The sequence below is a fragment of the Lissotriton vulgaris genome, unplaced genomic scaffold (assembly GCF_964263255.1).
Source record: "Lissotriton vulgaris unplaced genomic scaffold, aLisVul1.2 SCAFFOLD_827, whole genome shotgun sequence".
Taxonomy (NCBI): domain Eukaryota; kingdom Metazoa; phylum Chordata; class Amphibia; order Caudata; family Salamandridae; genus Lissotriton; species Lissotriton vulgaris.
Window position 1 is genome coordinate 255,409 of NW_028247218.1, and position 15,171 is coordinate 270,579.

Sequence of the window (15,171 nt, forward strand, 5' to 3'; positions counted from 1 at the left end):
ACTTACACCCCAGTACAAAGATCTGGGCCTGGTCCATCGTTGTTTTTGCTTACCATGCCATTCCAGTTTGAACCCAGCCATATGCAAATCAGTCTTGACCCTGTGCCCCATGGGAACAGTCCAGCCTGAACTACCAAGCCAGATCCTCCATGGACCGGAAACAAGCATCCTAGGACCAGTTTCGGGCTTTCAGCCCTCATCAGCCAGGATAGCTTGATTCCAGTGGCATGGAGAGCACGGGACTCACGCATGAGCATACCCGTCCCACTCAGGGTTACAAATGCAAAAACAACAGTTGATGGACAGAATGCAGAACAATGTCATACATTCACCCCAGTACAGAGATCTGGGCCCATCCCTTCCCAACATGGCCGACCCATATCACCCTTGACCTCTATAAGAGGAGGGTCGGCCCGACCCCCAGCCTGAAGAACTACCAAGCATAAACATGAAGCCGATAGCACCACAGGGAGGGAGGGAGGGGAACTCATGTGGAGAGGAAGACAATACTCAGAGTAATGATGATTACCAGTAAGTAACCGGGGCATTGCCTCCTCGTAAGTCTTCTTCGCCATATGATCAACGGCTTGAGCACATACCCAAGCCAAGAGGCTTCATCGTGAACAACCACCGACAAGGAGAACCTGATACCAAAAGGCAGGATATAATCCAGTGCACCAGAATACAGAATAAACACAAACAGGACAAAACCAGGGGGACTAATCACGGGACAGAGAACCCAGACCCCAGAATCGCCTCCGCTAACAATCCAGGAGGAGAACCACCCAAAACCTCCCGGTAGTGCTCCATGAAGATGTGGGGAGAAGCCCAAGTCACAGCCCTGCCTATATCCTCCATCAAAACCCCCTTAAGAGGTCCAGGACACAGAGAGGCCCCGGGTAGAACGACCCTGGATGCAGTCCGGGAGCACAGACCCCTGGGACCCGTACGCCAGCAAGATAACCTGTTTAAGTCACCAACTCAGGGTGGAGCCGGATGGCTTGTGACCAGAGCGAGCCGGGACCAAAGGTAATGAACAAACTGTCACAACAACAAAAAGCGGATGCACGGTCCAGATATACAATAACAGCACGTCGAACATCCAGCAAGGCCAGAGAGGCATCAGAATCAACCCCTGGAGGAAAGGAAGGCAAGACCACCTCCCGTGAGCGGTTCACGACCGACTGAACCATGGGAAGGAAACGAGCTTCAGGACGTAAGACCAGCCGTCCGGAAGAACCTGCAAGAAGGGGGGAGATAGAAGGACCCCAGATCGCCCATCCTACTAGCCTAGACCATCGCCACCAAGACCACCACCACCTTGAAGGTGAGAAATTTCAAATCCACTGAGGCCAGACGCTCAAAGGGAGCACCTGGAGGGCCCACAAGACCAACGGAAGAGCCCAGGGAGGAGCCAAGCAAATAGCCCTAGGCCGCTGCAAAAAACAGCTCCTCAGAAAGCGAGCCACCAAAAGATAGAGTCCGTCCAGGTCCGGACTGCGGAAAGCCCACAGGGCAGCCCACTGAGCCCGCATAGTGGAGGGATCCAAACCTAAGGAAAAACACTCTGCAAGGAAATCAAGGACTCTCAAGGGGTCCACCGAGACAGGGTCAGCCCCCTGCAGCCCGCACCAATGAGTGAAGGAAGGCCAATGGCGGGAATAAGACAGCAAAGTTGAGGACCTGCAAGACCCCTGCAGTAAGTCAACCACTCCCATGGAACACCCCTTGGCTAATAAGGTCACCCTCTCAAGTGCCAAGCTTGTAGATGGAGCCGACGTAACATGTCCATCAGGAGCGGAGGGCCTCGCAAGGGATAAGGCAGATCCAAAATCGTCCAGCATTCCCGAACAGCCAATTCGCACAGGAGAGGAAACCAGGGGCAGCGAACACATTCGGGAACCACCAACAGAACAAATGCCTTCTCCTGGCGGGTCTTGCACAAGACACGCGGGAGCAAAGAGAACGGGGGAAAGGCATACAGGAAACCCAGTGGCCAAGGGACAGACTATGCATCCACCCATCCTCCAGACCCCCAGGCATGGATGGAGCATGCAGAAGCAGGGAAGGAGAGCATTGATCTCGTCCGCAAACAAGTCCATCTGTGTAAGGCGAAACAGAGCCACCTGGCGCCGTAACACTGAGGGCGTCAGGGAGAGGGCAGACAGAGGAGGAAACACTCAGACGGTCCGCCACAACATTCTCCTTCCCCGGAAGATGCACAGCCTTGTGGATCAGGACCATAGACTCTGCCCAGGACATCATCTCCCTAGTAAGTAACCAAAGGGAGCGAGCGCGGCAACCCCCCTGATGGTTCATATACCCCCGTACCACCTGATTGTCCGTCCGAACCAAATCGTACTGACCCTGGAGAAAAGGAGCAAACTCCCAGCAAGCCATCAGAACCGCCTTCAATTCCCGGAAGTTGGAGGAGCACCTCACCTGAAGATGATCCCACTGACCCTGAACAGACCAAGATCTCAGGGTCACCCCCCCAGCCGAGTTGACTGTCATCGGTCGTGGCCACCCGTGACTGGTAGACCAGGAATGGAAGACCCCTGGAGATATGAACCTCCACCAGCCCAGATCGACCCCAATCTGAGGGGTCACCACTACCGGGACCTCGTAGTCCCCCGAGCATGGATCCTAGAGGGACAGGAGATGATTCACCAAGGGATATAAGTGGAGGTGAGCCCAAGGCAGAACATTAGAGGCAGCCGACATCAACCCCTGAACCTTCAACCATCGATAAACTAGATAATCCCGATACCAAGGAGAGAACCCAGATCCCTCCATAAGGTGTTCCGCTGTTCCAAAGGCAAGAACACCTCCCCCTGGAGCATGTCCAACGGACCCCCAATGAAAGCAAAGTCCTGGGTAGGCGGCAGGTGAGATTTCTTCAGATTGATCAGGAAGCCATGGGAAGACAGCACCTCGCAGGCCATCCTGACGTGAAGCGTTCCCTTGGAAAAAGAAGAGGCAGAAATCAGCCTGTCATCCAGGTACGGAAAAACCCTGATCCCCTCCTGGTGGGGGATACCCACCAAGGGGGCTAGAACCTTAGTGAACACACTCGGGCTGAAGATAAATCAAAAGGAAGTACCTGGAACTGGTTGTGGCAGCACCCTACGCCTAACCGGAGGACACGCTGAGAGGCTGGATGTACGGGTACATGAAGGTAGGCGTCCAGGAGGTCCAGAGATGCGATCACCTCTTCCTGAATCAGCAGCTGCAGAATCTCCTGTAGAGAGAGCATTTTGAACTTAATATGGGGGATAAAAGAATTTAACCTGCTTTAAGTCCAGAACAGGACGAAAGTCCCCAGACACCTACCTCACCAAGAACCGGATGGAATAGATGCTGCAACCCCTCTGAGATGGTGAGACCGGTTGAATGACCACCTTGTAGAGCAGATCCTGAATGCCGGCCAGCAGGGCCACCCGCTTGACAGGAGAGTAAGGCTGTGGGGCGGGGCGGAAAGCATCCGGAGGGCTATGGCGAAACCCTCCCAGACAATCCGGAGAGCCCACAGAGATGGAGGACTCCCAAGTGGAGACAAAGTGGAGACGAAGAGGCGTAGGCGTCCACTCACCGGGGAACTTCCAGGCGTGATCTGAAGATAGTCAGGACTTAGGGGCGGAGGAAGAAGTCTCAGGCAGAAACCGGCATCTGTTGAAGAATGGGGAGCCCCGGCCGCGACCCAATCCTCCAAAGGGCACACTGCCCCTAGCCGTCGACATGGAAGAAAACACCCTCCTGGGCCCCAAGAAACGGCACCTGGAAGATCTGATGGGAGCCAACAGCTTCGGTCCTCAGCTGATATCTTTCACCATGTCCTTCAAGGCGCCTGAACAATTTAGACCCCGAGAAGGGTATCTTCATCAGTATCGCCTTCTGGGCAGCATCCGCCTTCCAGTTGCGGAGCCAGACCTAATGCCCTGTCTGAATCGCAGCGCCACCAGCCGCGGCCCCCAACGTACCAAGCAAGATATTAGATATCAGCCCCAGGGTATGAACCACATCAGCTCTCTGGTCGAGAAGTTCCGCCAATGACTGAAAATCCTCCAACAAGGATTTGGACCGTGTATGACAAGTAGGTGGAAGTGCGGATGGAAAAATTGACCGCTGCATAGGCATGCTTGGCTGCAGCCTTCACCTGTTTGTGAACTGGGTCCGAAGGAAATGATGGACCCTTGAGTGGCCAGCCCAGCCTTGAGAGAGTCCACCTTCACGGAGGGAGGGAACTCATTGGCGAAGTCCTGGATGGTGTAGCGCTTCGCCAGGTACCTAGGGAAGGACTGCTTATCAACCTCCAACTACTCATTCTCAATCACCTTGATGGAGGAATTCAGAGGAAGGGACTCTGTTTCCTTGCATCGGTACTGCAAGAAGAAATCCTCAGACAGTTCATCCACAGCAGGGCAGGAAAAGCCATGTTGTCCTTGATATGCTGGACCACATCCCGCAGCTCCTGACCTTAGATATACCAACCCCTGAGGTCCTCATCCTCCCCATCGACCACAGGCACCAGAAGGGGGTCAAGGCGTGGACACTTGGGAGTAGAAGGACCCTCTCTCCCTCCGCGCTCATCAGAGGCCACCGACACCGCAGCCTGGATCATGGCCTGGATGGACTCATCCGGGACCTGGGAGCTTAAGGCAGCCACCACAGGAGGATCTGTCCCCTAATCCATGAGAAAAAGTCTGCAATCAAAACACCAGAACTGGGGAAGAAAGCCAGTGCCAGAGACAGCCACAGACTAAATGATCCACAGAAACCCGCAACTGAAGTAGGTGTGAAAAAAAAATCTGCCTCCACAAACCGGCCAGGGAAATCCAGAACAGCTGTACCTGATCATTAGTGAGCTGCGCGGGAAGCTGAACAAGCCCAGAACCCCCCCCCCCCCCTCCCCCCCCCCTGGAGGCCGGCAGCAGAAATGCGGCTGAATGCCCCCTCATTCTCGCCCCGTAGGTTGACCCGTCTGATAAAGCACGGGCTGCAGTGAGGCCCAAAAAAAGACAACCGGGAAGTGGAGGTGTGCCCGGGTACCGTTGAACGGACCGCCGAGCGCCCCCTCCACACACACACAGCAATGGGCGACGGGGGGGAAAGTAGCCCGGGAGCACAGAAGGAGCGATACAAGGCCCCGGGCCCAAGCAAAACGCAAAATCACTACTCCCACACAGACGAGGGGTCATGAATGGGGCCGCTAGGCATAACCCCAGACACCACCTCGTCCACCCCCCCCTTGTAAACCCTTGGCTCGCTAAGGCAGAGCCTAACTGGTCCTGAAAGACACCGGGGGAAGGAAGGAGGAGGGTCCCATAGTCCAAGGGCCCACTAGAGCAGGACCACCAACCAGGGAGTTGGTGGTCCTGCATTGCATTGAAACGCTTGGGGTACCTCTGCATCATCAGAGGGTGGAGATTGGGCCTTGATTCTCAGTCTTTGCGGAGCTGATGACCTCACAGGCCTCAAGGCTGTGAGATTGTCAGCCTGGCAAATATTTAGAGTTTGGGTCTGCCCGGGGAAAGCAATGCTGGGAAAGCACATAAGTCACATGTTTATTATCAATGATAATCACAGCAACAACGCGCCGTGTGGGGCAGACCGTGCCCCATGTTGAAGGTATAAGTGTGTAATGTTACTATGGTTGCGATGTGTTCTAACTGTAAATGTACAGGGAGCGGAGCCCCGGGCCCTTGGACAAAAAAACGCCACTGCTAAAGGTTTCATTCAAAAACTCTTCTGGTAATTAAGAGCGAATACCCAGATTGAGGAACTAATAACAAGCAAGTACCACCTTTTACCTCATTGCATGTTTGTTTTCCACCTTTTATCTTACAACACGTTAAATATTGAGATACAATCTGATTGAAAGTAACAAGTTACCACACCAGGTGAAAATGTTTTTCCTCCCTTTGTTTTACATTCTTTGTTGTAAAGGCTTTACCAAGATTGCTTGAAGTTATGTAATACATAGGAGTATGAGTTAAATACGCCCAATTTAAGCTCACGCACACTTTATTAATCACATATACAGCATTCAAATCTAGTTGTCTGATCTGCTCTTATACTAATGCGCTTTACTCTTTATATAAAGGTGGTGGGTTTGCAGTATTTGGTCAAGCAAAACCGGTGGTAACTCCATTTGGCCAGATTGCAGCGCCTGGGTTAGCTAGTAATCCTTTTATGGTAAGTATTTTTATATTCACTTTTTTTGTTTCTGTCGTAGGTTTCGCATGTTGCTTAACTTATGTTACAAGTTTGAAACCAACGCAAATTAAAATGATCTATTGCTGGATGCAGTCATTCACAGAGGGAACATTAGCTCTCAACTGATCAAGCTTTATAATGTTCTAAAACATAAAGGAGAAGTTTCACCAACCACTTGTTTTGTCATTAAATGGTCCACAAAAAAATCCTAGAATCATCTAGTCATTTATTGTGTTTCCAAATGTACCTTTATTCGCAGTTTCCCAACGTTAAGAGCTAAAGGTTAACACTTGCCAGCTGTCATCTTTTCCTCTCTTTCCAGTACCCTGAGACATTTTAAGTAGAAGAGAGGTCATCTCACCACTTTCACACTATTTCCAAGGAGAATGCTCCAGATGGCTGGGAGGATGCCTCTTTAGTTTAGTATAAAGTAGTCTGTGAACCACTAGATTTAATGGCAGATTGACTTTGAGAGGAACACGGATATCAGTGCTATTTTATGACGCAGACCTTGCAATGAGGGTATTTTCACATCTTTCTAGTGGGCGACCAAATGCCATCATATAGCTTACAAAGGACTGTGGGATGTGTAAGGTCTGGCTGGTATTGTGAAAGCTTTATATTTCATAGGCTATGATATTGATGTAAATTCATATGCACTTGTTTGTGTCCTGAAAGGCCTGATGCACAGATGATTTTTTTTTTTTGGTGATGAGGATTTATAAGGAAATTCTTTCTTAGGAATGTAATTTCAATGCTTCACATAACTCAGATGTTCACACTCCTACCACCTTAACCCATCCTTTCAAATGGACAGTTCACTATAGAGCCCAGAGATAGAGCCATAGAGATTTGCCTCAAAAGCACGTAAGGCCTACATAAAACTACTAATTATTACTAACCTGTTTGGCTCCTTCAGAGTAATCTGTGGAACGATTAGTAGTGTTCTGCACCTTAGCTTGATATATACAGCTAACCATATTCTGAGTAGAGCAAAGGTTTAATTTCTTCAGAGCAAAGGCAGCCATTGCTTCTGTAATGGGTAATATCCCCGAACAGGCAACTTAGATATAATTTATTAACTTTATCAAGTATTGTTACCATATATGCACTCCAGAAATGACACCTGAGTAGGCAGGCCTCTCTGCGCTGCTTGCTTAACCACGTGGTTACTGGTCATCTTTTTCCTTTGCTCTTGCTATACCCTCATCTTCGCGAAGGTAGTATTTCCATTCTGTTATAATCTTCTTGAATATCAAAGAAAATCCCTTTATGGAGAAGGTAATGTTACTTGTTATCCTAGACCTTTAACAGACATGTTCATTCAGATTCATAACCTGTATTTCTGAATCTCACATTCATTCAAGGGGTCCATTGGGGCTATGTAATAGATGTTTATTGTTACCAAATTTGATGATATTCTGTATCCTGTCCTCGAAAGGATCAGAAGTGGGGGGAACCTCCTTTGATTTGATCCTGTTACCATGGGGATTCACAAAGATTCTAGCATCAAATGCATTATTAAAATGCGTCATGAGACATGGCTTATGCATCCAAACATGGTGCCTGGCGCATGCTGCAGGAGCCCAAGGGCAGGCACAGTCTTTTGGGTGTGTGAGCAGGGTTTTGAAATAAGTATACATTCTACAATGTTATAAGTGTCACAAGCATTGATACTTTATAACCTGGTCTGTTTGTGCCTTGAAGGAATTTGATTGTTAGATTAGTTTAGTAAAAGTATCCTTTGCTTGGATTTCAAATCTCTTTTAACATGGATTGGTTAGCTTCATTTTTGTTATGTACTACATTGTCAGGTATTTTTTCTGCTCATGTTTTATTCACTAGACAAGTGTTTTAGGTCTCGCCTGCGTGGGCTGCGCACATGCTCAGTCCAGCTGGTGAGATTTTATGTTTTTGAGGGCTTTCATGTATCGGGCTTCAAACCCTGCCCCTCTTTCCCATTAGCCGACGTCAGCAGTTATGCAGCCATTGGGAAAGAGCTTTTGATGACGTAGACTTTTCTCTTTCACAGACTGCCCACTTGGACGGGCTAGTCTGCCTTCCTTCTGCTGCAAAAGGTTTCTTATCTTTATTGGGCCAAACACATGGCCCCATAAAGTTAAAAAACATTTTACTTCAGAAGGAAACATTTTACTTCAGAAGAGAAAAGTCTACGTCACAACCACGGCTAAAACGTGACTCAATTTGTCTCTCCCAAAATACTGAAATGTCATACGATCTTTCCTAGGTCTGATTTCGTTGCTTTTCCACTACTTATTTACTTTTTTCTGCTGCCAGAATTAATTAAATTATCAGAGATATCTAAAATTATAAACTGTGCCTCCAGCTGTTAAAATGATACATAAAGCTAGAAAACAACCTGGATATTTAACTGTGTTGTTTAAAAACTGAACCTTTGGATTGTTTTTTTTGAAGTTACTGTAGTTGAAGTAAAAGTTTGTGATCCCAATCCGAAATGGCCGACCATGCCATCTGATTCTAAGACTCTGTTTTCAGACACTGAAGTAACAAATTCCCCATTGCATCCCCTTGCTATGTCAATGCTTGTAACAGGAGGGCTGCTAAGACTCTTATTCCCAAGGGGTTCCATGGTAACTACCCACGCCAAGCCTGAGAACACTGACCAATCACAGATTCTTGTGCCCTGTAACTCGCAGCTGCCCTTCATTTTCTCCTGGTGATTGGTTAAACTTCGTATGATGTACCAGATAGGGTTTCTCCAGTCTCCACCTCTCGGCCCAGTTCTCGTAACAAATCCACCCAATTTTCTCTGGAAAGAGGGTCCTAACCCTTTTGTGTTCCACTGCACAACTACGCGGAAATTGGACATCCAAGCAGAGCAGAGGGGCAACGGCGCTGAAAGGCTGTAAGGGCACGGACAACGCCTAGTGACATCACGAGCAGTTGTCTGGGCAACAGACATGGTGGTGTCCCTGAACCATGATTCTTATGCACACGCTGGTGAGATAAGTGACAAGTAAAAGGCGATGCGGCGCAGTCAAGGGGCACAATAATATACACTTTCTTTCCTGGGGCTGGCGGGGAAGGAGGGCAGGAAAATTGTGTGTAAAGCAGAGTAGCAAAGATCCAATTGGAATGGCAAACCGCCCCGACTAAAACAATTTGGCGGATATGTTAGGGGGAAGAATTTGGATGTTGGTCCAACCAATTTAAGAGATACGTGATATGTGTGTGCTAAAATATGAATGTAAGCAAAGTAACAGAAAAATAAACATTCCATATGCAGTAGTCCATGTAAACCAAAACGTTAATTTGAAACATCTGTTTAATTTATATACAGTGATCAGCAGCTAAAAGGTGACCTGTCACTGTGTAGCAACATGGGTGGCAGTGTATTTAGTAATCTTGTATAGCTAGAAATACTTTTTTCTTAAAATCTGCAATTAATGCAGAAGATGATAAATTATATGGCAGTGTATCAAATATATAACTATCTAGAAAATGTCGCAGCCACAGGATCACATAAGTCCAGTTAACCTAGTGGTAGGGCTGCTGGGGGATTATATGAACCAATGTGAAGGGTCACAGGCAGGGCTTAAAGTGGGATGAAATAACTGGGGGCTCTCTCAGAGGGGTATGGCCGATGTAATTGCGGGTGTGTCTTAAAACACGTAACTTAAAAATGCCATAGGTCTCGCATTTTAGAAACTTCGACCTATCGGGATTGTAAATGACAATGCAGGTTTTTAAGCACATAAATAAAAGGCATTGCCATTTTCAATGCCAGTAGCTCAAAATCTCGCAATTGCGAGACCTATCGCATTGTAAATGCTTGTTTTTCCAGTCTCTGCTGCAGAGTACTGGTAGCTAAGAGCCTGCTTGCTTCTTAATAACCTTATAGGAGCATTGTTTTCAGTTAGGTGTTAAACATGCCGGGTTCTATAAGTGAAACTTAAGGGGCTCATTATGATAATTTGTACTCTTTGGATTTGTAAAAGAATGGCACTTACATTCTGATTCGTTATAAGATACCAACATTGGGGTGCCAACTGATTTTTCATGGGTTAGGACTAGGCTCAGAAGTAGCAGCTGAAGAAGCAACAGATTCTCTGAAAGGTTTGATTCCAAACACCCCTGCTCCACAAGAGCCTAACACAGCAGGAATGGTGAGAAATCTTGCCAGTGTTTCTGTTCTCCGAAATGGCCACAGTTTCCCTTTGGAGCTCCGAAATCTTCCAGGAGTTACTCTCATTATAGGAGTTCTCCTGACACTTGGCTCCCTTTAGGCTGAATTGGTCTCCTCTTCATGCAGGAGGCGCTGCATTTGCTTTTTGGGAAGCACGTTTAGCATCCTCATGTTCATGCTCTCATGTTCATGCTCTCATGTTCATGCTGAACAGCAGCAGTTGTAGAATGGAATGCTTGAATTGATCTAAACCCCTTGTAACTACTCAGGTCTCATCCCTGTCCGTTATTTTACACACCTTACCACCTTAGTTTGGACCAAGCCATATGCAAATCCGTCTTGAACCTGACCCAATATGAACAGTCCATCCCGAACGGCCAGGCCATGTCCTCTCTGAACCAGAGCACACGCAACCCAAGACCGTTTTTGCCCAGATTCAGCCACATCAGTTGGGTGCAGTTTGGTTCCATTGGCACAGTGAGCATGGGACTCACAATTTGGTAGCAGATGGCAGCTAAACGAGAAATGGGAAGCCTCAGTGGAAGTCATTACAAGGGTGCCACAAAGGAAAACAAGGGCCGGTGTTTGAATTTTGAAGTGGAGAGGCTCCATATATAACTTAATAAATGCATCAATATATCTTCCCAAAGCAATACTTGTATGTTTCCATAGACTTTCCTACCTTTTCTGTGGACCGCCAACTCTGGTTCTTCGCATGTCACTTTGTTTTATATGCAACTTTGCTTTCAGAGACTTTTGCCTTGGTATTTTCTAAGCAACAGTTATTGCCATTTACCTACCCAATGGGAGATATTTCGCTAGCAGAATAGTAAAAGGCTGATTTTACCCCTGCTTGGATCTGATGTTTCCACTTGGGGTTTGAATCCAGATGTTTGTAGCCTGTACTACTCAATCAATCAAATCATGTTTGTATAGCGGGGCTAATCACCTGTGGGTATCCAGGTGCTGTGCTGCAGATATCAGTTGAAGAGCCAGATATCAGACCTTCCTGAAGTGGCTCAGCGAGGATGAAGTGTGGAGATGGAGCAGGTTCCAGGCCTTGATGGCGAGGTCGGAGTAGGACCTTCCTCCGTAGAGGCTACAATGGATACGTGGTGTCAGGGCGAGGTGTACGTAGCGGAGTTTTCTGGTTGGTTGGTGGAAGATCAAGTGGTGGGTCATGTAGTCTGGTCCTTGTTTGTGTAGGGCTTTGTAGGCGTGCGTCAGGAGCTTGAACTGGCATCTCTAATGGACAGGGAGCCAGTGGAGGTTTTCAGGTTCTGGGTGATGTGTCTCCTCTTAGGCAGGTTGAGGATCAGACTGGCTTCTGTTTCTGGATAGTCTGGAGTATTTTCATGAGTTTGGTGGAGGTGCCGGCATAGAGTACATTGGCGTAGCCCAGCCAGCTCAGCTGGTGATGAGGGCCTGTGTCACTGTTTTTCTTGTGCTCCTGCGAAGTCATCTGAAGAATATGCAGAGCATGCAGATTGTGTAGAAGCAGGCTGAGGCGATGGCATCGATTGGCCTGCCGTTTTATGGAGAGTTTGCTGTCCAGTAATCTGGCCACGAGGAGTCGTTCCAAAGGGCGGTGTGTCTGCCGAAGATCAGAACTTACGTTTTTTCCATGTTGAGTTTCAGGCAGTTGTCTTTCACCTGTGTTGTGACATTCTTCATGCAGTTGTGAAAGTTGGTCTTCGTTAAGGTGGGGTTCGCTGATAGTGAGAGGATGAACTGATTGTCCTTGGCATAGGAGATGATGTTGATGTTTTGCGATCTGACTTTGTCTGCGAGTGGTGTCATGTAGATGTTGAAGAGGGTAGGACTGAGGGATGAGACTTGGGGTACCTCGCAGGCGGTGTGCTTGGGTTGCCATGTGAAGCGAGGGGGGAAGACTCTCTGGGTGTGTCCTGTGAGGAAGGATGCTATACATCTGAGCACATTCTGTGTTTGTAATCTGGCATAGTCGATTATTGATGTCTGCTGTTGCTGTTGTAATATTTTGTTAAAATAAAAATAGTCCATATACAGTCAATAAATCACAAGATAAAGGTTAATACCTTCAATAGCTTGGCATACCAAATGAAATAATCCTTCCAGAAATTCTGGGCGCTCTATAAAGAAAGAAAGTGAGATATATGGTTGTCTAAACGGCCTTGAAATCAACATGCTATTTACCCAAGCTCTCTAATTGCCTTGTATTTGGTTGTAATGGAAGAGATTAAGAATAGTATCACAGAATTGTATTTTTCCTCTCTTTCCTGTAATTTCGAGCAACCAAACGACCACAAGAAAACTATATGTTCAGCATGTAATACCTTACACTGCAAATAGACCTTTTGGCATAAGTGATAAAAGGTTGGGCACTTTACACTTGCTTGCAACATTCAGACTCTAGGCTCTACTGAGTCCCCGCTCGGCCTGGTTCCTCAAGGCATCAAAGGAGTAGGTCTTGACAACCAGGTTGGAGGGTGAGGGGGCATGCAGTGGCCCAAGCTGAGTAAAATCCTTACATTTCTCTCTAGCGGACACCAACACTGGAGACCAACATTTTTCAGTGCACCCAGTGAAGCCGGCACCCTCAACTAAGACGATGCTTCAGATTTCATGCCTTAACACCAAGGGCTAAATGAATCTGGCCCTGCTTTGAAAGGTCAATGACTTCGAGGACCGTTCCCTGGGAGACCATTCCAGAAAGAAATTTCAACTGCATGACAAAGAACAGCCTCAAAAGACAGCCACACCTTGATGGATGAGCACACCTTGTAGGGAAGCTCGACCTACCCATTTGAAGCAGTGTGTGCATCTCAACAATGCTAAACTCCGGAGGTGCCTCAACACCGGGATACATCTAACTCATCCTCGGTGCCTCAAATTGCAAAAAGCACCAGGTGTTGAAACCTGATGCTCGCTAGATACCCAAATCAGTTGTTTGACAACCCACCATCCACATCGATCTTGTCACAGTTTGCATTCTGTCCACAACAAGCACAACCAGTACAGATCCCGAAACACGAGCTAGGCTCGTGTCTAGAGATGATCACAATACAAGTACTTACTTGCACCGATTGAGGTGAAATACTTTGGAAATTTGAACTTTGAACTGTTCTTGAAAATACTTGATCTGCACAGACCATGATGCAATGGGGTGATACGGCGGAAGAGGTCAGCGATGTGCTCCCAACTCCGGAATACCCAAATTGGTTGTTTGACAACCCACCAACCACATCAATCTTGTCACAGTTTACATTCTGTCCACAACAAGCACAGAAGTGCAGGCCTATTTTGGGAAAGCTATATAGGTGCCACCTCTGTGTGCTGATGTCAATTTATTCCTTTCCGGTCCAGCCAGCGTGTATCTGAGAGAAGAGCTACCCCTCTGTCAGTTTTTGACAGTATTTCTGCAACGTTTTTTCGTTCTTTTTTTTATGGTTCTTCCTGATGTGTCGCGGAGGTCATTGAGGAAGACCATTTTTAAACCCTGTTGCGTCTGTCACTGCGCCATGTCGGTGACGGACCCACACCTTATGTGTTTGTAGCACAACCATTGATCCAAGTCATGCTACAAGTGCTGGGTCGTGGCACCGAAGGCTTTGAGGGAGCTGTGCCTGAAACTGCTAGTGGCGCTCCAAGTCTCACTCCTGCTCAAGCTGAAGGTTTCTGGACCGTTCCAGGAGTCCGAAGTCCTATTCATCCAACTCATCAGGGCTGTTGAAGAGATAACGAGGGAATCCCCAGATTAGGGATTCCCCCATGACGCCTGCTGCGCGGGTGCCCATCCCGCTTTTTTGTGGCTGGCATTGCGCATGTGCCCACCCTGCGTCGTCGCTCCGATTTTTAATTATTTAATTACGGGTGCCCACTCCATGTATCGGAGCCCAAGCGGGTGCTCACCCCGCTTCTACCTTTATTTTGATTTCTAGGGTGCCTACCCCTCAGTTTTGTGCCCCGGCAGTCCCGCCCCGGTAGTAGGGCAAGATTGACGGGGACGGGTCGCTGCAGGTCTGGAAAAAGAAAGCCGACCGAGTGAGGGCCTCCCGCTCCAGTAAGCTGAGGAGAGCCCCGGGGCCGCCAGCGGAAAGCCGCCCAAAATGTTGTGGGGCTCCCATGACCAGGAGGGAGCCCCCATGACCAGGAGGGAGCCCTGGAAGAATATTGCCGCCCGGAGCCGTGAGGGCTCCACAACCTGAGTCCTGATCCCGAGATGGGGGACCGGGTGAAGACTGGCGTCAGGAGGCAGATGGGCTTTCGTCAGGAGAGAGAGTGCTGCCATGTATTTCCAGCGGAGGGGGGGGGCGCGAGGCACACTGCCTGTGCCTGCCCTCCTGCCGCACCCAGAAGAGAACTGCTCCGGGTGAAGAAGAGCCCCCCACCAGGAAAGAGCAGCCGGTGAGTAGCGCGGCTGAGGGGTAGAGGCACCGTGTGCGCAATTGGTGGTGCCAGTGAGGGCACCGAGTCAGAGCGGCCCCTTGTGCCCAGAGAGCCTCTCCAACGTGGGGGACATTTGTGTTAGGGCCCCAGGTGGGTCCAGAGCCTGTGCGAGCCCCCCTCCTTGGGGGCATATTCTGTTTAAAGCTCCGTCTACATGAGCCCCCTCGCTGCCATCGCACGCCAGCACAACCTCAACATCATCTCCTACGCCGACGACACCCAGCTCATCCTCTCCCTCACCAACGACCCCACCACCGCCAGAGCCAACCTACACGAAGGGATGAAAGACGTTGCCGACTGGATGAGAAACAGCTGCCTCAAACTGAACTCAGACAAGATGGAAGTCCTCATCCTGGGAT

General features: G+C 48.6%; 1 protein-coding gene across 1 annotated transcript in view; it reads left to right on the top strand.

Annotated features, from left to right (window-relative positions):
• The window catches only part of LOC147665215 (arf-GAP domain and FG repeat-containing protein 1-like), a gene marked incomplete at its 5' end in the record, with an annotated part of 303,816 nt that overhangs the window by 249,203 nt on the left and 39,442 nt on the right, over positions 1-15,171 (top strand). The window contains one exon of the mRNA XM_086949669.1: positions 6,104-6,195. Within this exon, the coding sequence (XP_086805795.1) occupies positions 6,104-6,195 (92 nt within the window). The remainder of the gene's footprint in view (positions 1-6,103; positions 6,196-15,171) is intronic.